We start from the raw sequence: 23,658 nt of genomic DNA, 5'->3' as shown, positions 1-23,658 counted from the left end.
ATTCCACTACTTACATCCCCCCGCTGATCTATGCCCCCCCATCACTTCATTGCACTACTGTACATATTACTGTAATATCTTGTTGCATTCATAGATCATACTGTTTATAATTTATATAATCTGCAATAGCCATACTCTAGTCACTTCATTGCAATACTGTACATATTACTGTTATTATATATTGTCACATCCATACTGTGCATACTGTTTATAATCTGTATAATCTACAATAGCCATATTATAGTCATTTATATCCCTGTACATATCCTCACTGTATTATAGCCTGTTATAGTTTTTTACATATATCTGTCCATTTTTTTCTACATTTACTTACTATTAAGGTACTTATAAAATTGCACTTCTGGTTGGATGCTAACTGCATTTTGTTGCCCTGTACCAGTGACATGAGCAATAACAATAAAGTTGAATCTAATCTAATCTAATCTTTTTTTCCTTTTTACCCTGAGTTTCCAAGCTAGGCTGGCTTGGGTGAGGGCTGCGACAACTCATATCTAGGGAGTTATTGTTAAACACATGTCATGTGTAATCTGCCCGACCCACAGCGCTTGGAATAATTATTCATATTTCATCACCACACCACAGTGCCATATTCCTCGCAGCTCACTAAGTTATTTTCCATGTTCCATTATCAAAATTTCAGAGACAAGCGCTCAGGGTAGAAGGACTAAATGGAGAGGCTGAAGTAGTTGGGCTTATAAAAACATAATGGGCTTGTCGTCTTTGATAAAACAGAGATGTGTATAGAACACTCACATCACACATACTTAATGGGAAAAGTGCAAAAAAATTGAGTGTGGAAGCCCTGTTGTTATTACAATGTGTTATAAGTCATTGGTTGCAGGGAATCTTAAATTTAAGAAGAATTTGGGAAGAAAATTAATTCCACAAACACTCACCTTGCTCCAACGGAGGCGGCCTAACACCCGAAGCCTTTAACTTGAGCGCTTCCTTTGCAGACATGTCACAGCAGGAGCCTTTGTTGGTGTCCTGGTCACTGTCGGCCTGGTCGCTGTCACCATGGCCACTGTCTCTGAGGCTTGCTCGCTCTGGGTCTTTGAATGTCGAACTGCTGCAGAAATGAAAATGACAATCATGAGTACTTCTAGGGTACATATTTGTTTGACCTGCGTTAATTGGTGAAGACTACAGTCCCATTTATGACTCAGAACAAGACATTCTATGTTTGTAGTGCTGTGGTGTTGAAAAGAGAGAGAGGAATACTAAGGTCTGCAGTGCAGTCAGAGTTACAGAACCCAACACCTACCTTTGAACAAACTGTTGTCTGCTTCCCATGTAATTTGGCTCAGTTGGGAAACTGTCCGTCTGTTGAAGAAAGAGAGAATAAAAAGTATGTATTGGACACGTCAGAAACTATGCCTACTATGGAGCAAGATCTCTAGGTGATTAATTACGCAGGAAAACGGGGTAAAAAAAAAAACAGATTGGATGGATATAATGACAATTTATTCAGGCTTGAACAATTCATTACCCCAATCTTGGGCAAATTAGCATTAATAAGTTACACTGCTATGTACAACATCAAATGTAGCAGGCAGCATGATATCAAAAATTGGTAGGCTGTTGATCTTATTCACTCCAAATAATGACCACAGTACAATCTGACAAAAACTGGTCACATACCATGTTTTGAATTCATTAATGGAAAATCTGGTACATGTGACTTGTATGTTGAGAATCGTGCAGCGTTTTGATTTGTTGGATACAAGGCTACCCGATCATGTCCAACGGAATCTTGCTGCAGGAATGAACATGCACACCCATACAATAAGCCCTTACTATACTGGATACATTCACACATTGAAAGACAGCATGAAGCAGTACACTATAGACTTGATCTCAGCAGTAGCTGCTCTCAGTCTTAGTCCTTAATTACAAGAAAGTGTGCTATGCAAATATTTTAATCATATCAATTGACATAAAAAGGTCACTATCATCATAGAATGGTGAATGACCTTTACAGAAATACCTGTCAGCCATATTCAAATCAAATGAAAACAACTATGGTTTAGAGCAGTCAAGACACACAATGCATATCTCACTTGCATGAGAACATGGAGAAAGAGAATGTAAGGTTTTGTTTTTGTTTTTTTTCAAAAGGGTGTAATTATTTGAGTATAGTAAATGCACAGTAACATAAATAGCTACAACTCTGCATTGATAGTAATGAATGTCTCTGCTGCTAAGGTTTTTCATATGCACAGCTCGGCTCACACTCGAAAGAGAATTTCAATGTCATCTCTGCTCTGCGGTGGCTCCATATGAAAAAGAGCAGGTGAAGGTCAAAAAGTAAACCTCAATACTTTTAATTTTCCATGCGCACTGTAGCACCTTTACTGTTACCCTGAACTCTCCATTCCTTCACAGGCATTAGTCAAAGAAAACGCTCATACAATATATGAAAGGTTGGACACAAAGGGAAAAATGGGTATTTGAAATTATTTGGCATTGAAATGACAACAGTGGTAGGCTTTGGAAAAAAAACTGAGATGAAATTCTTTTTGTAGCCGTCCAGGGACTCATCCTTGGACAGTGTTTTCAATCAGTGTGACACTGCTCAACTAGAATATGAACAGGATGGAAGGACATTGACAGAAATTGGATGCCCGTGGTTTGTAAATTATATATATATATATATATATATATATATATATATATATATATATATATATCAGGAAGACCTCTGCCTGTTCAAATCTCTGCCTGGGGATCTCCGTATAGATTTTGCATATTCCTCCGGTTTGTGTGTGTGTCTGGTTTTCTCTAGGTACTCCGGTTTCCTCCCCCATTTCAAAACATGAATGTTGGATTAATTAGTGACTCCAAATTGTCCATACGCATAAATGTGAGTCTCTATATATGCCCATACATTGGCTAGAGACCAGTCCAGGGTGTACCCCGCCTCTCGCCGAAGTCAGCTGGGATAGGCTCCAGCACACCCCTGCGATCCTAACATGGACATGCAGCATATGAAATGGATGGATGAAGATTTCAATGGATTTGAAGCTTCCAAAGAACCAAATTTAAAAGCATCTGGTGCTACTGATCTAAGCTTTTGAAAACACAAAATGAAAAACATACCCTCTCCATCTGTTAATGACCTGCTTTTCTTCCAACGTAAGCCAGTAAAAACACACATCATCACATACATAGAAGCCGATTTCCTGCTAAATAGAGCCCAGGTTGATCTGAAGCCTCAGTCTCTTACTGTCGGTCTACCCTGGCCAACCTTTTCACTGCAATAGGTCATTTTCCAATGAATTGATCAATATCAAAACAGGCTGCTTTGGACTACTGTCTATGTTAGCAATGGACATGCAATAAATGACAGTGGTGAATTTCTGTCTTAAGCATTTTTGAGTGTATAATCCTGCATCCATGCCGCATATAAATATGTATTTTAAAATTTTGAATCTATTTAGTTGAAGAAAAAATATCCTGCTTAATTCTTGTTTCTTGGGTTCTTGTACTTCACATGGGTATCAGGAGAGCTTAAGTTTCTTAGCAGCCATGGTTGAGAATTGCAAAAGCGTGTTGCTTTGAATGGTGTGTGGTGTCTAGTGTATGCAGCAAGGGCACATAGGTCAGAGAGATACTGAGTACAGTGAGGCTTAGTAAGTGTAAAAAGCTGCACTCCATTCTCTATTCCCATTGAGGCTCTAAGACTGACCAAGCAGACAGTGGACCAATTGAGACAAATGGGACAAGTACATCAGGCTGTTATTTCACTCACAGGCCTTGTTGCTGCATTCTGTTCATTTTCACAGGGCTATTTGAGTGTATACAGGAGTGTATGTGTTTTAGCTATCAGAGGAAAGGAGTGTGAACAGAGAAAATGGCAGCTTCTCTTTCACCCAACTGGACCACAGTTTTTATTCACAGAAATAAAAAGTATGCCTTCACCCATTATCAACTCTATAGGGTATGATATTGTACATCTGTTTGTTCTTTCTTGGCAACAGGAGAACATTTGGAAGTCGATGCAAATCAAACCATAACAGTGGCATTTAGTTAAACAAAAATTTATGTGTGTCTGTGATGTTTCTACCAAGGGAACAGTTGTTTATTCCTTTTGGAAAACTGTCAAAGTAAGCAAACAAGCCAAATGAGGAAGACTTGGTAAAGGATAAAACACAGCGAAATTGAGGTTAGCAGAAAGAAACCACAGTGGTGAAGAAAAAAAGCAGAATTAAAAAAAAATAAAATAATGAGAGGGAAACAGCAAAGCGAGAGGATACCAAATGATTTAGTGAAAAACAGGGTGGAGACACTGACCAATAATTAGACTACATTGACTGCCTGGTGACTTTGGAGCAATTGGAAGTGATCAAATCTAATTAGCTGGTTGTATACATCTTCCAGGAGATAAAAGAAATATCAATCAATACGCTTAAGTAAACCAAAAGGCATCAGAGTCTACTGTCTGCCTAGCTTCCAAAATAAGCTCATGGAAGTCCGACCCAATAAGTTCACACTGAATTAGCTCACATGATAAAAGGAAAACAGTTTATAATCCAGGTGGAATCATAGCGAATCCTTCATAATGTTTAACCATACAAGATGGCTTTAAACTAATATACTACTATATATGGTCACATATTAATATATGTACATGTTAATGCATGATCATGGCATGTATATCAAACAATGCAACATTGTTAAAGGTTTTTAGAGGGCTTCATATAGCTCAAATTAAGTCATTTTCTCGTGTTATATTGCACAGAAAAGGGAAAAAAATATGTGTTCATGTTTCACATGAGGATTGTGAATGACGGGCAAAATTCATAATGATGATGGGCAGTGCCCCTTTACGTATGCATCGTGTGAACGCACAACACTTACATGCTGGCAGGTCTGCTATAGATTGGATGAGGGGACAACTGGAGTATAAATGGCTGCAAGATGCTGCTGATCATGAAGCATCCACACAAACAGTATGCAAATGAAAGTTTACAAAACATTATCAGACACTGACTTGGCAAATCTTCCACCCATATGTTGAAAGATGAGGAGGATATCCAGTCAGTCATCGACCTGTGGATATTTACATGATTTCCACCAGCATTAATAAGGGTTTGAAAGCATGCCTTACTTATTTCAAGACACATTTATTGCTAAATAAATAGTCCCTTTGAGGAATAATCATGGTGAAAAATCTGATAGTCTTTTTCCCTATGATGATAAACTACTACTTTGGTCATATTTAAAGGTATCTTGAAGCAAAAAAGACAGTAATAGCTATGTTTGATTTTAAGTGCTGCAAAAGACTCCATTATTGAACTTTTTTTTTCCTGAGAGATGCTTTTGTAGAGTGCATCCATCTTTAATAATAATGTTTGTCATTTAATTTTGCAGCCTAAAGGATCTTTCAAGTACATGAAAAGAAAACACTTAAGGGATAAACAGCACTGAACCTGAGAGTTGGTCAACAAAGCCTGTCATTATTATCTTGAGAATCAACTCATGTAGAAATAATGAAATGCAAACCTTCTGAGAGTACATATCCTTGAATTCGTTCTTTGCCTCTAGATTGTTCTCTTCCACGCACGCAGTAAAAACACACATATAGGCAAATGTGTCGATTTTACGTTCCATGAAAAATCAAATGATGGGCTAAACTGAATTTTACATAAAACAAAATGGCTCCGAAGGCTTGACTTAATAAGCATTCAGTGTATTTAAATGTGTTTACCAGAAATGACAACATTACATTTGAATAATCTGTTTTAACTCTAAGGCATTTATTGAAGGGCTAAATAATGAATCATGCTAATCTGCCCGACAAAAACCAACTGTGCCAGCTGAGATGATCAACGCATCCTCAGTTCAAGATTGTAATTCACTGTCAAATTGAAACCACAAAAGACAGTTCCTGCTGTGAGACATTTGCTGTCATAAATTTTCTTTTTGAATGAATATTTTTATATTAAAGTTTTTTCCATTTCTTTCTTGCAGGAGAAAATAAGAAAAGAGAATTCATTATTGTAACTTTACACTAGTGTCAGCTCATCTGTTGCTGTAATATGTCCTTGGGCAAATTTGAACCCAACCAACAATTTGTATTTCTTTCAAAAGTGTGGAGGTGGTGCAAATCATGTAACACGGTTTTAAAAGGGGACCTGGTATGCTAATTTTCCGCCCTTTGTATTGAGAGCTCAAAAAACAGTCTGGCGTGAAATGCCTTTTTTCTTTTACTGGTAGGGAATCACAAGCTCCAATCACTTGTGCTTGTTTGCTTCTTTAGAAATTGTAAACAAATGTAGCTTCCCCTTACAACGCCCTCTGAAATCGAGTGTTTTGAGCCATCACAAACTTTTTTTCCAGGTCTCACTTCCAAATGTGCAATCTGAAACTTTGCCATCATTTAACATGAGAATATAACAGGTCAGAAAAGTAGAAAAAGCATAATAGGTCCCCTTTAAAAAAATAATTCTGAGACTACTTCCAACTGTCAATATATTTGAATACATTAATTCATTCATTTTCTACCGCTTTGTCCTCACGAGGGTCGCGGGGGGTGCTGGAGCCTATCCCAGCTGTCTCCGGGCCGTGAAAAAAATGTTTGCCCCGATTGTCACACTTAAATGTTTTAGATCATCAAACTAATTTAAATAATAATCAATGACAACACAACTGAACAGAAATTGCAGTTATTATTAACTCATTCCCTGCCAAATACATTTATAGACATCTTTCCAAAAAGTAACGTTGACTGCCAAAGACGTCAATGTAAGTCATTTGCTTTTATTCGCGGGAGCTATAAATCAAAGTCTTATGCATCATACATTCATTCATTTTCTACCGCTTATCCTCACGAGGGTCGCGGGGGTGCTGGAGCCTATCCCAGCTGTCTTCGGGTGAGAGGCGGGGTACACCCTGGACTGGTCGCCAGCCAATTACAGGGCACATACTACAGACAAACAACCATTCACACCAAAGTCACATTCATCTTGTGTGTGAATTTCAGACTTATAGGCAATGTATTTCTGTCCCAGTCGCGGGCAACTATTCGTTTTTCCTTCGGACCGGCAGCAACAGCTTGAATATGAAGAAGACAGAAGTTGCTAAATTGCACGCTGACTAAGGGAAATGGCAACAAATCCAGCAGAGACAAAAATACAGGCAGCTTAAACTGGCACGGAGTTTGTCTGGCTGTAGATCTGTTGTGACGTTGGTGACGCTGTTCTTGAGCATCTATGAAGTGTGCAGGCGTACACACATGCACACGTCTGTAAATAGTTCAAAAACATGCACATGTCTGTAAATAGATTATTATTTTGTGTTTGGTTTTGTGAATAAATGTAGTTATTAAAATCCTTTTTCTCCCTGTTTGAGAAAAGTAAACGGTTCAGATGTTGATTGCAGTACACTTTATTTTTTAGAAAGACATGAAGTGCAGTATTGATACACATAATTTCCAGGCTTTTGCCAGCCACATGAAATTATGTGGAAGCCCACATCTGGCCCTCTCGCCACGAGTTTGACATTGCTCTAACCAGACCATTATCTCAACATTTTCTTGCTGTGATGACACAACCCTCATACTAGTTCACATCCACAGCGCGATATGCCTTCTGGGTAATGTACTATAAAGCATTTACCAAGTCCCCAAGTCCTCACTTCCTTGCTTACATGTGATGTTGACATCATTTACCAAAAAAAAAAAAACCCAGCTATGGATCACTCTCAATGGTTCCCAAATGTTCACAACTAAATCGGGGGCAAACTACTGCAACGTGTCAAAACACAGATGCAACTTATAGACGATGCGGAAACGCATATTGTGTTGAAGTTGTTGAAATCCTTTGCTTTTTTTATGTTAAAAATACAAAGAAAAAATAAATTTGTAAAATCTAAATCTGATACAATGTTATTGAAAAAATGGGTCCCAAACCATTGCAACTGTTGCCGCCATTTTGAAAAAGCTGCTGTGAAAATATGGGAATTCAGGTTGAAACAATTCCATTAATAAAATCCTAGAGGGACTGATAATATAGATACTGTATCTGGGTTGGTTATTGAAGAGACTGCAGCCCCCCCTTCATGAAGATTGTTTTGGTGCACCTGAGCAAGGCACAGAACCAGTAAATTATATGTATAATGTAATTAGAAATTATGTAAAACTGAATTTTACCACAGGGTTTATTATTGCCATATCATTATACACGACTGGTAGTAGTAGTAGTAGCAGCAATAACAGTGCCAGTAGTATTAAGGGTCAAACATATCAACAACTACAAAGATTAATCAAAAGAAGCCTTTGATGCTGTTCTTTGCTCTTTTTTTTATGAAGAAATGTTGTCCAGTTCTGATAAAGTTGCTGCTGTGGCATCATTCTCAGTAATCTCTTTCAGTGGGCAACCATTGTTTACAAGATTATCCTCATAGCTCACATTCATCACATCAATATCGCGCCCAGGTAAATCATAGCAGCTGTTTTTCCCTGAAAGAACGCTGACGTTTTTTTTGTTGTTGTTTATTTATCGGCCTGGCTTGAGGCTTGTTCACCATGTAATATCAAGTGTTAAGTTGCCTCCAGAATAACAACTCACATAAGAAGATGCATGGATATGCTGCAATTTTTTTATTTCAAATAACACTCTAAAAACATGTTACAGACAAAAAGCATAGAAATCTTCTCTTAAATAGGCCATTCTTCCTTTAATTATCATTACACTGTACAAGAGCATAGTCAGACAAAAGGAACGAGGCAGATTTATCTGATCCCCTCTTTCATTTCTTTCAAACATGTTCCCTTCTACAAGTTCTGCATGTGCACACCTTCTGGCATCATTTTGGTTAACAGCAATATGAGGACAAGAACACAGCAGCCAACATTGCTCAGAGGAAATATTTCTGCTCAGAGCAGGTGTTTGTATACTTATCAACACAATCCACATCTGTGTCAGTTTTGCCGCGGGAGTAAATGATGAATATAGCTTTTGGCATCAATGTTTACTCAATACCAAACATAGCAGTTGGCAGTTTAACTAAATAGCAGAGGTGTTGCATTTTGTTATTAAGGCACTTTTCTGACATATTTAGATAGGACGCAAGGAATGGTTAAATGGCTTCTGATAAAGTCAAGTGTACAAGACGATTTAAAGACAAAAAAACCAAACAATTATTACATGTGTTGCGAAAGGTAGTAACGGGGGTACTTTGCAGTCTTGGTGTCAAGGCTACTAATCATTCTCGACTTCCTCATCAATACTTAGTGCACCTTTGCCGTTAACTTAAGTCTTGAGTCAGCACTGTCCTTGCTTTGCCCTCATTAAACCATCGCTAACTCAGCCCAAAAAATCCAAAGCTGCCTGAGAAGGAACAAAACGATCAAGTTCTTCATACATCAATGACTGCAACCATTCAGCAAAGAATAATAAACATACAAATAATGTAGTAAATATACATTTCTTAAAATTGTTTTAGTAAAGTTAAATACTGAGCCTACAATGTCTCTAGTATACATATCTCTATTGGGGTGTTGAATTTGGATCGTTAATTTAAACATTACATATTAAAATTGCAGGCCACACAGCTAGGAGACCCGCCTTCGATTCCACCCTCCAAACTGTGCAGTTTGCATGTTCTCCCCTTGCGTGTGTGGGTTTTCTCCGGGTACTCCGGTTTCTTCCCACATTCCAAAAACATGTTAGGTTAATTGGCGACTCCAAATTGTCCATAGGTATGAATGTGAGTGTGAATGGTTGTTTGTCTATATGTGCCCTATGATTGGCAACCAGTCCAGGGTGTACCCCGCCTCTCACCCAAAGACAGCTGAGATAGCCTCCAGCATGCCGGCGACCATCGTGAGGATAAGCAGTAAATAATGAATGAATAAATAATATTAAAATTGGCCTTGGTTTGAAAATGGAACACTGTCAATCAGTTTAACACGGATACAGAATTACTAACCTAATCACAGCTGACATTAAAAAGAAACCTTTTTAATGTTCACAAAATATGGGCCAGTTGGCATGTTAACAAAAAAAAACAACAACATAAAAAGAAACATTATTCCCTTTGAAACAATGGTAGGAACCATTCTGAGATGAAAGGATTTTTTTTTCTATCTCCCCAAAGCCCTCAGCCAAGGCCAAATACAGCTATGACCACACAATGTGCACACACATTTAATATGAATAAATGCACATGAGCTTATACACACATGCATCATCCACCTGGGTTCTTCCAAATAACCACACATATCCACCGAATATCTTGTTTGAATGCAAGGTGACCTTTCCAGTGTATCTGTATTGGGTCAGCAGTGATGAGGTATCTTCGCAAATGGGAACTACAATAACACAGGGTGGCGGTTCTGTTCTTTCAAAGAAGGTTCAGGGGGCAATGCTTTGTTGTCTAACCGTTATATGGCACATTCCTCCCTGACTCTTTTAAGTATGTCTATGGTGCATTAAGAATCTGTCAGAGCAGCTTTAGCATTAATCGGTAAGCCCACAGAAGAAACAATCATAGATAATCTCAGGCTCTAAACCCTGGTGACCTTCTCTTGAAATTCACAAATATCCTGCCCTCAAACCTCATTTGTCATTTTAAGACACACACAAGCCTGGGCGGCCTGTCTCATATTCGTGCCCCTCTTTGCACTCCCACACAAGCACTCATGTCTCTCCACCTGAGAGTACACAGACTCAAGATGTCAGTGTGACACATTTCCGACAATGTGTGAAGGAGCAGTTTTAGCCCACTAATCTGTAAAGGAAAGGAAAGGAGAGTTGCAGCGAGGAGAAAGAAAGGAGAAACAGGCATACGACAATCCAGTCATCACTGCAGTGTTGAGAGTGTAAAGTAAAAATAGAAAGATGTGCTCTGAGTTATCATTGAGCCAGAGGTTCCACCGTAGCACTTTATTCATTAAGACTGTGTGCAGAGATCAATATGGCAGACGTATACACACTGTACTGTTGACAAGATAATCTCATCATTATGAATTTGGCTCCGGTCGTCAGTAACATGAGCAATTGCAACGCTTATCAGCAATGGCAAGCATATAGGGAGAGAAAGGGAAAAGGTTCGGCAAGAGGTGGGAAATTAGAGATTTTTTTTTTGTTGCTCTGAGCAATATGTAATAAAATGCTGTATTTTAGTACAAACCACATAAAAAAAATCAATACAAAAAATACCATATGAGAAATCGATCGGAATGTTAAAAGCCGCTAAAAGATTTCTCTCCCAGACATAAACCGAGGGTGGGACCAATTGAGCGCATCCATATAATACAATAGAAAACAATGAGACTTATATAGCATTTTCATACACCATTAACACTCACCATCATTACCCCAACCTTCAAGAGAAAAACGTTAGGCAACAAATTCTGCATAGCCACCACACTTCCATGGCCTTTTCTTTTGGCAATAACATCTTGGATTGCTGACTCAGCTGTCTTTGTTGCCACAAACACAAAACAGACACCGCAAAGCACGGTGGCTGTCAGTTCCCTTCAGCCATGGACAGGAATTGAAATGCGGGAGTCAGATTTCAAACAGGGCTCCAAATGTAAAAGAAAACACCAATACTGACATAGACAAAGGAGAAAAAATACACTGGCAAGATTCAAATACTATTCAAACGGCAGTTAATTGCAACATTGTTTGAATATAATTGAGTCCAGTGGTTTTATGAGGCCAAAACCGTCTGTTTAACAGCCGTTTGTTGTGACGTGTACTTAGCTGAAATTAGAGCAAATGGGGATGGTTTTCATGGTATATCCATCCAATCAATTAATTACATTACTGATGAAGCTGAAGAAGTGCTTAGCAGTAAAAGACAAGGACAAGGAAGGAGAGATAGAGTGAGAGCGTGATAAATCACTTCCTTTAAACTAATGAGAGCGAAAGTGAGAACACATCGACATAATTCCTTCTTCTTCGAGCTGCATGTTGTTTCGGTAGCACATGTCTAGAGGGCACACTGAAGCTCCCTCATGTTGGGCCGATGCCAAAGCACTGCAGAGCGAGATCCACTTTGTTTGACTTTGAAAGTGTTTGATTTACAGCTCACCGCACTACTGCCAGTTCAAAGAATACATCACCACACAGTGTATGCTTATGTTGGCTTTCTGTGTGCTGTACACCTCATTGCACAATTACTGCAAGTTTAGTCGGTCTATGCCAATCTACAGTGTAATTGTGCACCACAAGCACCCTGGTGCAGAAGAATCTAAGAATGCTCAGGGGGGCAGGCGGTCCCTAATGGGAAGTTCATTCCGATCACAGGATCCGGCAAGATGGACACTTCAAAGGATATCGTGTGATACCATGCGTGCACGTGTGTGCAGTTGCATGTTGACACATTTAAAAATTCTTGTGCAGTGTATGTTATATTTTGTTCTCTTGAGTTATGTGACCTTTGTTGGTGCTATTGACTTCTTGGCTGACTTATTCGAGCAAAATGCCAGCTGTAAATGCCTCAGGTCTACTGGGGACATGAACGGATTTCATTTGGTCACAATCTTGTACTTTTTGTATGAAATAGCAGAAATAGAATGGGCTGGGGGGTGTTTGTATTAAATAAGAAAACACAGTGAAAGATCAGCAGGTACAAAGTACACAGACACACCAGGTATAGGATTGTGCTTGCAACGCAGCAAAAAAAAAAAAAAAAAAAGGAGCAAGTTGACGGGTCACAAAAACAAGTAATATCTTTAAAGAAAACCACTGCAAACAGAAATGGCATGATTTGCACCTGTGTGAAAAAAGAAACATTTCTAATCACACATTTGAAGCCAACTAAAAGCGACTCGTTATCATTGATGATGATTTTGATTAGAAGCTCTGGTCTTAATAAATTAGGCAGAATAGCCCTGACTCTCCACTTCCCCTCCGCCACTGATGCACTGCCAATGCAGTTAGTATCATGGCCATGTCATCTCCAATAGGCTGCTTCCCTTTGAACCAAGCTAATTGCTCTAATGCGTCCGGCCTGTCTGACTAACACAGAGGCCAAGTTGTGTTCTCATATCCTGTGTGTTTCTTGACAATTGCAGGACACAAAATGCCATTGTTTCCACCGTTTGCCAGACTAGGAATTACAAAACTAAAAAATGGCAGTCGGAAGACAGAATTTTACAAAGTGATCTCAAAACAGAAGATAAAGGGACATAGGGATTCATTCAAGTTGTTGCCTTCTGGGTGACTGAAAATGTGTGAAATGTGTTCTACAACAGCAAAGATTGTCCACCAGTGCATATGAATGAACACCTCTCATCAACAAAAAGAATTGTAATCCCAATATTATATACTATTTCATTGATCAAATATCTTTGTCATAGTCAATCAACATACAGTTCACAAGGTATTAATTATGTTATGTTTAATTTACTCTTTGTGATTAGTGATTAGCAGGGATATGCAAAAAAATGAAATGCTCATTCACGTCAACATTTTCAGACCTGCAGATTATTCTCATTTCCAGCCATTTGTATTGCATTATGGACTCCTATAGAGCAGCAACACACAATAACCTGCACAGAAAGTGTTCTAGACCTTCCAGAATCTGCTCCTATTCCAGCTGTATTTCCTTGGATTTCCTAAACAGTCTGTTTTATATTATTCTACCCACGGCCCACCTCCGGTCACACCCACTCTGCTGTGATTGGTCATACTCCCAAGAAAAAACAGTGCAGCAGAATGGGGACACCATTGTGTTTATTGATCTTTGCACTGCCATTCATCAGGTTTGCGTGCATGATGTAACATCAACTCAGTGAGCAACCCCAACTTTTTAGCCTGTCAGATCCCTCCTTCCCTATCAAACTATGGCAATTACAAAGCGAAGGAGAGTGTTATTGCCAAATTGTCAATATGCAGAGACGGTTTTTATATATATAAATTAAAAAAAACACCCCTGCTTTACAACATTAATTTTTAGTCAAAATGTTGATCCAGCATTCATGGAAATGGGCTGCAAGCCCCCTTTACTAGTCGTATACGCACAGGAAATGTACTACAAGCCAACCAATTGCAGCCTTTTGCATTCCACAATGTTAGAGTGGACGCAAGTGAGCATTATTCAGCTTTAATATTAGTACCTTACAAACTGGTCCACCTGTGGACATAATCACCAATTTAATTGAAATATGTAAGATATGTAATTATTCAAGTTCAATTTATTTTCATGAAGGCAAAAAAATCCAACTCAAAACACAAAATTGCGGCTTTGTATGAATTCTAAAGCCATCCGCTCTCCCATCCCTACAGTTCTCTGGTTAAGATGGACACTAATTGTGTTTAGTGCTGTTTTGTTTAGCTTGTGTTCTTTCACACTGCTACTGTCTTTTGTTGCCTTCTGAATTTTCACAAATATTTAGTCAGAGGCTTCCGATGTTTATCCTGACATCCACTGCTTTCCCCTGATTTGTTAAACGCCATGACTTATTAATGAAGGACGATGTAAATATAGAGCTCTGCTGTTTTGTGCTGTGAATTATGCTGCTGTTACAGTCGCCTAATATGCTCTGAAACAAGCTTGTGTAGTACTGTGAGAAAAAAAAGCCAGTAATGGCACATAATAAACAAAACATGAACTGAAGAAATTATGCTGTTTTGTTGTATTACCAATGGGGTAAGTTTTCATCTGCTCCCTAAAGTAAAATTTCAGCAATGTCACTAAAATGTGTGTTAGATCCATCCTAAAGACTTGGTGAACATCAAGACAAGAAAAACAAAGTTGTACATATTCATATAGCAATGGAGTTACATAAAAGGGACCATATTGAGGCTAGTATTTTGAGAATTGTGAGAACATACACGGAGAAATGTATTCATTCATTCACTATGCCACTTGTCTTCACTAGGTTCGCGAGCATGCTGAAGCCTATCCCAGCCAATCGCAGTATACCGAGACAACCTCAAAAGAAACACATTGGCGCCGTAGTTATGAACAGCTCAACAGTGGGAGTACACAAGTGACTTTGAAAGAGTTGCTCAGTCTGTTCTAAAAATGGACTTAGTTTTACCAGGTACAACCCCACTTCCATCCCACCACATCCAATCCCACAGAAGGCTCCAGAGCGGCTATCTTAAGATGAGGAGGAAAAGAGAAATTAAATAAAGAGTGTTTTTCTAATCCATTGCCTCAGTGGTCTCTCAAGTGTGGGAGCAGTTTCAATATAATATACAGCAGAGGATGTGATAAGACACAGACAGCCCTGTTGCGGGCATCAGTGTGTTTGCATGCTTGAGTGTGTGTGTGCCTATCTTGGAGGAAGGGTGTTTCAAGGTTCGGACAAATGCAAGATTGTCACGCTCATAAAAAAGAAGAGGCTCTGGCTCGAAAAGACTAAATCCTATGCTTGGAATACACAATGAAATTACACCCACCCACCAACACACATAAATCTGCCTGAATTATGCAGGCTGAGACCATTCCTGGAAGAAATCATTTTAAACATCCGCTCACTACATTGTTGGTATGCATATGTGCAACTTTAACAGATCAAGGGGGGGTGCAAATAATAATGCAAATTCACACTGCTCAGATGGTTATATGCTCACATCTTGATGGCATTTTCTTTTAAAGATGTATTTAAATGCACCACATTACCGCTACTTATTTGGAAAAAAATAAGAAGAAACATCGTATCTCAATCCTGGAGTCATGTTGACTGATGATTTAGTTGACTAGTGGCATGATTATGTCAGGTATATTTAAAACTAAAATAGGCCTTTGCCAAGCTGCAAGTGACAAATGAGATGAGAACCCCCTTTATTCTTGACACCCTCACTTCAACTGAAGGCAGACTGCTGCCACCTAAAGGCAGCGTTTAGTGCCTTTAAGTGGCAGCTGTCACAGTCTCCCACTTGGCTTCCATACCCTGTACACCCCATTTCTGACTCATTTTTATAGTGAATTAAAATGTACTAAAACAACTACGGTAAATTATTGGTCACTTAAAAGAAGCCGCTCTATGTATAGACCTTTGGTAAAAATGAGTCCCAAAGAGCCAGCCCATGCTGAAACTTAACGTGCAACACAATTTTAAAACTGTATTGTACCGGACAGAGGACATAAAAATCCTTCTAAGCATTGAGGAATTTCACAACAGATTGGGTTTAACCTTCATTCTCTAGTAAGTAATTCCATTCACTGCCTTAAGCAGAATTAAGCGTCATTACGTATCATCCATCTCCTTATCCCAGGAATTCCCCTTGCAAATAAAATGAAGCTCTCCACTGGGCTGGTTGCTGGCACAGTGGTGACAATGATAAGGCCAGCCGAGCTCTGCTGATATGTTCATGTTATTCCTCTCGCTCAGCAGTAGACCGAGCTGTGTCCATATGCCAATACGCTGCTATAAAGCATCATTAGAGGCCAAGAGAAGTGTGAAGAGAGCTTTGCAGACTTGCAGGCTGATAGTAGCCATGCAGGTGCATGTGAAAGCAACACCACTAAGGTGCCCTTGTGAAACTGATAGAGTGGAAGGGCATACCACCAGCTCCATCTCTTTATTTGTTCTTTCTATTTAGCCTCTCTTTCACTGGACGACTGTAGTGACAGATGGGCTGAGGGGCCTTTGGATCGATGGACAGGGAATTTTGTCTTTGTTTCCTGACATCTTTCCCCATAGCCACTTTCCTCTGACTCGGGTTACTTACTGTCCACATAAAGAGAGAGCAGTGGCAGGGTGGAATGGAAAATGATATGCTTCTGTACAGCTTCTGAAGAAACGTAATGCCTCAAGACAACTCCTTCTACATTGGTTTCTGTTGAATAATACAATAGAGCACCCTACATGCCTCCCACTTCCATGGGACCCACTTAAAACAGGACACTAAGGAGTGCCTTGTTGCTGCCCCTGCTAGCTTTTCCTTTGACAGTCGGAAGATAGTAGAGAAAAGAGAGCGAATACAATGAGTGTGCAGGAGTGTCATGCAGCGTAATTCATCATCGCTACATTAGCAAAGAAACAGCCTGCAAAACCGACCAGCAATTATCATGTTCCTCTGATTAAGAAGTCCTGGCGCTCTTTGTGCTGGCCTCTGCCCTTTGCAGCTGGCTCATAATAGAAGCACGGTTGAGAATGAGAACTAAGGACAGTGGCTTTCTTCCCTGGTGGGAATGCGTCACATCTGATCATATTCTTCATCACATGAATGTCCACCTCAAATAGGGGGTACAATTACAAAGGATAGCTTAACTAAGAGACCAACATGGTTAACTGGATATAATACAAAGAATGTAATCATCATGTCCGGCTAACTCCAAGTAAGTTAGAACAAACAGTAATACCAGTAATACAGTAGTTTCTGGTAAAAAAAAAAATAAAAAAAAAACTACACGTCAACAACATAAAATATAACAATACTAGACAAGAAAAAGGTAAACATCAGAAAGACTAGATCAGCTTCAATTGACCATTGTCGTATAATTATGGACTGCTGCAGTCCTTAATCCTAGTCTGGCACGACAGACCTTTAATGAGCTTACGGCTAAAGACACAGAAAAGTTATCACATTAGAGACTTATATACCCAAGTACTCTTCACAAAGATGCTTAACTAGCTGTAAAAATACCTTCAATCTGCTAATCTATTGGAATTAAAATTTACCCCATTGGTAATTTTTTTGCATAGAAAACCTGTTTGACCATCAAAAAACATTTTTAACATTATTAGAGCCCTGCATACATGAAATAACCCATTTATAGTCACCTTTATATTCATATCACCTACTGTAATATACAAGACATGACAAACACATTAAGACATAACGCACATGTTAGCATTGTCAAAGTTCTAAGTTGTAGAGTAATGTGTGCCGATTGCAAAGGATTAAAAAAGAGGATTGACATCAGCATATCATCCATCCTCACTATCCTCATACCCGTAAAATTGGGCGGAAATCAAACAAGAATAAGGGAAAAACAAATGCCCTGTTTTGGCAGACAGTGACACTAAACTGAAAGTTGCACCTACAGAATTGAAATCAAAAACGTAGACTCGCTTTGGTTTTTATAGCGTGGACGGGACAGAGCTGGACTTTGCATAATGTAAGGCGTGTTCCACAAAAATATAAGACACTAGTGGCACGACAAACATGCACATCCACCTTGTTCATCACTGCGGTTGCGGACAGAACTGTGTCCAGTAAGGGACATATAGATTTTTCTATTCAAAAGTTAAATGTATTGTTTAATTAAGACACGTGTGGTTAGTTTTTTGTCAACATTGTACTTGTGCTCTTTCCGGTGATTACATCACTATTATATTACCCTATTTTTGTTATGCTTTCACATTATAGATTTTTTCTATGAGCTATTGTGTTTATTTCACAGCAATGCAGATTCCAGGAATGGATTGATTATTGATAAACAACTCAGGGTGAAAACTGCTTTGAGAAGCTCGCCGTGACATATTTCAAATACAAATAATTTGTTCAGACGTCACTAGACCTGCTCTAAGAGGACACAAAAATATTTAATCCTTCTAATGCTCTCTACTCCCTTCCGTCTTTTGCTTCTGTGCTTCAGTGCCTTCTGTCTTTCCCTGCTCTTCGTCTCTTTCATTTTACAGGACAAATCAGGTAGACATTGGACGTGGATACCTCATGAAGGTGCTCACATGGGGGTGCACATAACAGTGTAGGAGAGTAGGGCAATTCCCCTTACCTGTATGATGGACATGCGGTTAGTAGGTGTGTCTGTTGTGCTGGTGACTGGGCCTGTGAAGCTGGTGTGGCATCCCACGTGGCCTTGGGGCACGCTGAGGTTATTGGCAGTGGGCTTAAGGTACATGACCTCTGATCTTGGTGAGCTGAGTGGCAGGCGTGTCTGGTAGTCAAAGTACATGGGAGAGGTGGCCAAGGAAGGACTGCTTACCACATTCATCACATTCATGGCATCCCGTTCCTCCACCTCGCTCTGCACCAGCATGATGTCGTTCTTGTTAATCTTCTTTTTCTTTCCTTTCCCGAGCTGAGGATGCGAGTATTCTGCGATTCGACAATTATAAGTTCGTATCTCCTTGTTTTCTCTCTTGCACTTGACTGCAATGGTGACCATAGCAGCCAGAAGCATGATTGAGATTATACTCAGAGTCACAATGAGAGGCAGGGACATGTCCCAGTTCTGATTGTCGTCTATATGCAGCAGTCCATCAGCAGGATGTCCATTGGAGGCCTTGATGATAAGCCGAGCAGCAGCAGTGAGGGTTGGCTTTCCGTGGTCTGAAACACGGATAATCAGCTCGACAATGGGACTGACATTGTCCCAGAAAGGGTGGGCTGTTCTCACCTCACCAGTCACTGGATCTATATCAAAAAGATGTTCCTCGTTCCCATCAGAGATCTCGTAGGTGAGCCTCCCGCTCTCACCATAGTCATTGTCAACTGCTCTCACTGTGGTGACAATGTAGCCCACACCAACATTCCGGGGCACGTGGATTTCAGCAGTGTCATTTTGTAGAAGGGGTAGAACAATGACAGGGATGTTGTCATTAACATCCAGAACACTGATGCGCACCGTAGCATTGCTCTCCAGGTGTGGTGATCCAGCATCTCGAGCAAGAACCTTGAAATCAAAATATTTTATCTGCTCATAGTTGAATGATCTGACTGCATATATGGCTCCATTGGCAGCATTCACATTTACATACGTGTTGACATCGCCCCCACTCACATTGGAGTTAATAATGCTGTAGTACACGGTACCATTCTGTCCAAGATCCGGGTCGTGAGCAAGGACTGAACCCAGGAATTCTCCTGGGATGTTGTTCTCTGGTATCTGCAGAAGGTAAACTGACTTTGTAAAGCGGGGGACATTGTCGTTCTCATCCAGAATCTTTACAGTGAAGGATTTTGTGGAGTTTAGAGGGGGAACGCCATTGTCTTTTGCCACGATGGTGACATTGTACTCATCTTGTGCCTCTCTGTCCAATGGTCTGTCAGTCACCACGGTGTAGAAGTTATCATAGTTCTCTTCTAGTTTAAAAGGGACATTACCCAGTACTCTGCATTGAAGCTGCCCATTCCTGCCGGAGTCTTTGTCTGTGACACGAACCAGCGCAATAACAGTGCCTGGAGGTGCTGCCTCGCTGATGGCTCCCTGTCTTACGGACACAAAACCAATAGAGGGCCAGTTATCATTCCTGTCAAGCACTTTAACGGTGACTTTACAATGGCCTGGGATCGGGTTGGGGCCGAGGTCCTTTGCCTGTACGTCAATCTCAATAACTGGGCTCTCTTCGTAGTCAATTTCACCTTGAATCTTTATGACCCCTGTTCTGGAATCTATGGAGAACAGCTCCCGGATTCTCTCTGGGGCATAGCCACTAAAAGAATAGACTACTTGTCCATTGTTGCCCTCATCGGGATCAGTGGCATTTAAATCGATCAACACTTTACCAGGAGGTGAATTTTCAGGAATTTCAACAACATAAGAAGGCTGGTCAAACACAGGGCTGTTATCATTTGAGTCAATAACTTTAACATTTATCTGCATGGTACCAGACCTTGGATATTCCCCGCCATCAGTGGCCGACAAAATAAGAGTGTGATGGTTTCTTTCTTCCCTGTCAAGCGGCCTTTGAATAACCAATTCTGGGAACTTAGTTCCATCTCCACGTGACTTTACCTCCAAGGAAAATAGGTTGTAGTCGTCACGTGTTATCTGATAGGTTTTCAAACCATTTTCCCCTGCATCTGGATCATGTGCGCTTGTCAAGGGAAAACGTGTCCCTGGAACAGCATTTTCAGATATGTCAATATCAATCTGATCTGAGGGGAAAATAGGTGAGTTGTCATTAATATCTTGGATGTCTATTTTAATCATGCAGATCTCCTTGTCATTGGCAAACACCTCCATAGAGAGCTGGCACTTGGGGTTTCTCTTACACAATGTTTCTCTGTCAATGCGTTGCTTTGTATAGAGCAGTCCACTCTGGGGGTCCACGTCAATGAGATGCGGTGCTGAATTCTCCAACACCCTGAAGTTGGCTTTCTTCCCCTGCCCTCCCTGCCCGATCTGTTCCAAGCCAAGTCTGGCATCTTTGGCGATGTTTCCAATTACTGTCCCCGGTCCTTGTTCCTCCGGGACAGAGTAATTCAAGTTTTTCAATGTCAGGGCTTGAGCCCATAAGAGGAGGAAAAAGAAAATAGACAGATACATCCCCTCTCTCTATAAGTGGCTACAAGCTGTCTTGTCTTTGCGTTGCCTTTGACCTGTTGATATTTTGTTACAACTCACTTAGCATCAGAAGAAAAATGTTCATCATGTGAGTTCTTGATATTTGCCTTAGTGGACTGTATTTTATCTGCCGCACTCCTCTGCCTCTCCCAGCAATCTGTGGTGCTGAACACCTAATTTATATTCAGCAGCGCACTCAAAGTCATCTGAGCAATAATCGTGATCCACTCTCCAAACTGAATAGTCATTGTGAATGCAAATTGATATCACCTAAAAGAGAGCACAAAAAAGACATACATTATTTGTTTGTCATATTGTTAGCTTATCCAAGACATCAGACACAAATTCTACCAGAAGAAATAAGATGCACCACTGAGCCAAAATTGAAATAAGGCTCATGTGAAATTCATCTAAAAAATTATGGGGGAGCTTGTCATCAATTAAGTTGACAATGTGAGTATACAGCACAGTCCTCTGCTACACTGGCAAAAATGGTATTGTCTTTACCATTTGCATCATGATAAACATAACATTCATAAAGATGCTTCTCTCATATGCAAATCAGAGGTTGATAGTGAAAGGTCTCATTCTCATATGATGAGAATGCGTGATGAACCTGTCTAACTTTAATGCTAAGGCATACAACAAGAAATGGACTATTGTGACACTATTTGAATAAGTGCGTATAAAATGAGCCTCTTACACGCATTTCCCAATCCACATAATCCGGATATTTAAAATGAGCCTTATAAAAATTCAAGAATGCGCTGCCAACATCACAGTAGAAGCATGTAATTCTCTCCACTGGTGCTCTCTCTGTCTTCCCTTGTAAGACTCAACTATAAAAGCTGTTGCATCTACTGCGCTACCTCTGAAATGAATTAAAAAAGCTAAAGAAAACATACAAGAGATAAACAAAACAAGAGTGAACTTACCTATACAGATGGCATAATAGTCCAAAAAATAGTTCCAATGGGGATTCTGATGAATTTAAAAACGTAAAAGGTGCATCCCTTTTTCTTTGCAGGCTACAATGCAGCGCAGTGGAAATACATACATAAATAAAAAGGCTCCAGAAAAGTCTGACTGTAATGTCAATGAGCTGAAGTCCTCTCCTCTGTGTGATTAGGATGCAGACGCTCGCCCTCTGCTTTGCAGTGAGTCACCCTTGTTCAAGCAAAGAGAAACATCCGAGATGCGTGACAAGATAAGAAGATCCAAAGTGGCCGTTTAAAAAAAGGGCGACCGGTCGGTGGGGTTCTATCCCGTTCGAATCAGCAGCAGTGGCGTGGTGTCCTTGCCGGCGTCCTTATCCAAAGTGTCACGGAGGAGAGGAGTGGCAACAGTGTGCCAGCATTCTGGATCAACTCTTTTCAGCTCCGTTATAACCGGTGAGCTTTTTGGTTGTCAAAAAACACGCTTTTTAAAAAGTGTTGTGCACATTTGGACAGGCCCTGAGTGTCAGCGCTTCCTCGTACAGAATGAACTCTGAGCACGAACACGCTGCATTAAAACATTGTCTGCGCTCCTGTGACAGCCAATCGCTTTGAGGAGGTGGGGAAAAAAAGGAGGGATTCAAAAGCAACAACCGACTCTGACTACAAATGATGGGCGGCACTCGTTGGCCACCAAGACTGCGTGTTATTTTTCAAAAAAAAAAAAAAATCACACTTCATTGTTGTTTACATCACAGGAAGCCAGCAGATGTGTGGCCCCAAAAGGACACGTCCGTTAGGTCGTTACTCAGCAAGCTTACATTTCTGGATTCAAAAGACACCCCCCCCCCCACCCCCATTTAAAAACATTTAAATGCAAGCCATGATTAAATGCAATGCAGTTGTATTCATGTCACACATTCTGCAGGGTTTACATTATTCTAATTCAATTCTTGCATTAAAAAAACACTCACGATTCCAAAAAGTGAAATTACTGTATGTTTTGTATTGCAGTTATTATGGGTTAATCTGTGACTGTTATATTCACCTACATAGAGTGAAATGTGGAACAGTGAGTGAAAATGATGTGACATGTAATGAGTGTTGTCGTAATTCTGAATGGACCATGAGTGTGTGACTTTACCTTGCTGAAATGAAAGAAACTGAATCTTGGGGGAGAGCTGTTCATTGTACTATAATGCCAGCATTTGCACACCTGAACAACCACCATCCAAGTGGCAAGAACTTAAAAAACACAGAAAGAAACATATTTTATACAAACATATCCTGTGAAAACTATTCATAAGGAGGTGCAATGCTACAAACTTGCACCTGGAAACGGTACAAATAGTAACAGAATGTGTGGGATCCATTAATTTGTGAAAACATCACTAAAATGGACATATATCTTCCAACATTTTGGTGGTATTCTATAATAGATTATGCATTATTGTGTGCAATATAACAAGAAACAAGTCATGTTTCTTTCTTTGCATATTTTGTAATCTATACTAATTACAGCAATGCAGACTGATCT

At 39.9% G+C, this 23,658-nt stretch overlaps 1 protein-coding gene across 2 annotated transcripts in view; it reads right to left on the bottom strand.

The window, feature by feature from the left end:
* The window catches only part of pcdh17 (protocadherin 17), a 55,827-nt gene extending 33,139 nt beyond the window's left edge, over window positions 1-22,688 (bottom strand). Inside the window, exons 1-4 of one of the 2 annotated variants that reach the window (XM_058088668.2) lie at window positions 22,122-22,688; window positions 18,673-21,456; window positions 1,286-1,344; window positions 918-1,090 (exon numbers count right to left, since the gene is read on the bottom strand). In XM_058088668.2, coding sequence (XP_057944651.2) covers window positions 918-1,090; window positions 1,286-1,344; window positions 18,673-21,168 — 2,728 coding nt within the window. In that variant the 5' untranslated portion in view covers window positions 21,169-21,456; window positions 22,122-22,688. The remainder of the gene's footprint in view (window positions 1-917; window positions 1,091-1,285; window positions 1,345-18,672; window positions 21,457-22,121) is intronic. The other variant, XM_058088669.2, reaches the window with a different exon arrangement.
* Window positions 22,689-23,658: the final 970 nt, after the last annotated feature.

This window comes from Doryrhamphus excisus, linkage group LG13 (assembly GCF_037039965.1).
Source record: "Doryrhamphus excisus strain RoL-2023G ecotype Guam linkage group LG13, RoL_Dexc_Guam_v1.1, whole genome shotgun sequence".
In the NCBI taxonomy this organism is placed as follows: Eukaryota; Metazoa; Chordata; class Actinopteri; order Syngnathiformes; family Syngnathidae; genus Doryrhamphus; species Doryrhamphus excisus.
Note: the sequence above shows the minus strand (reverse complement) of the source record. Positions and strands in the feature narration are given on the sequence as shown.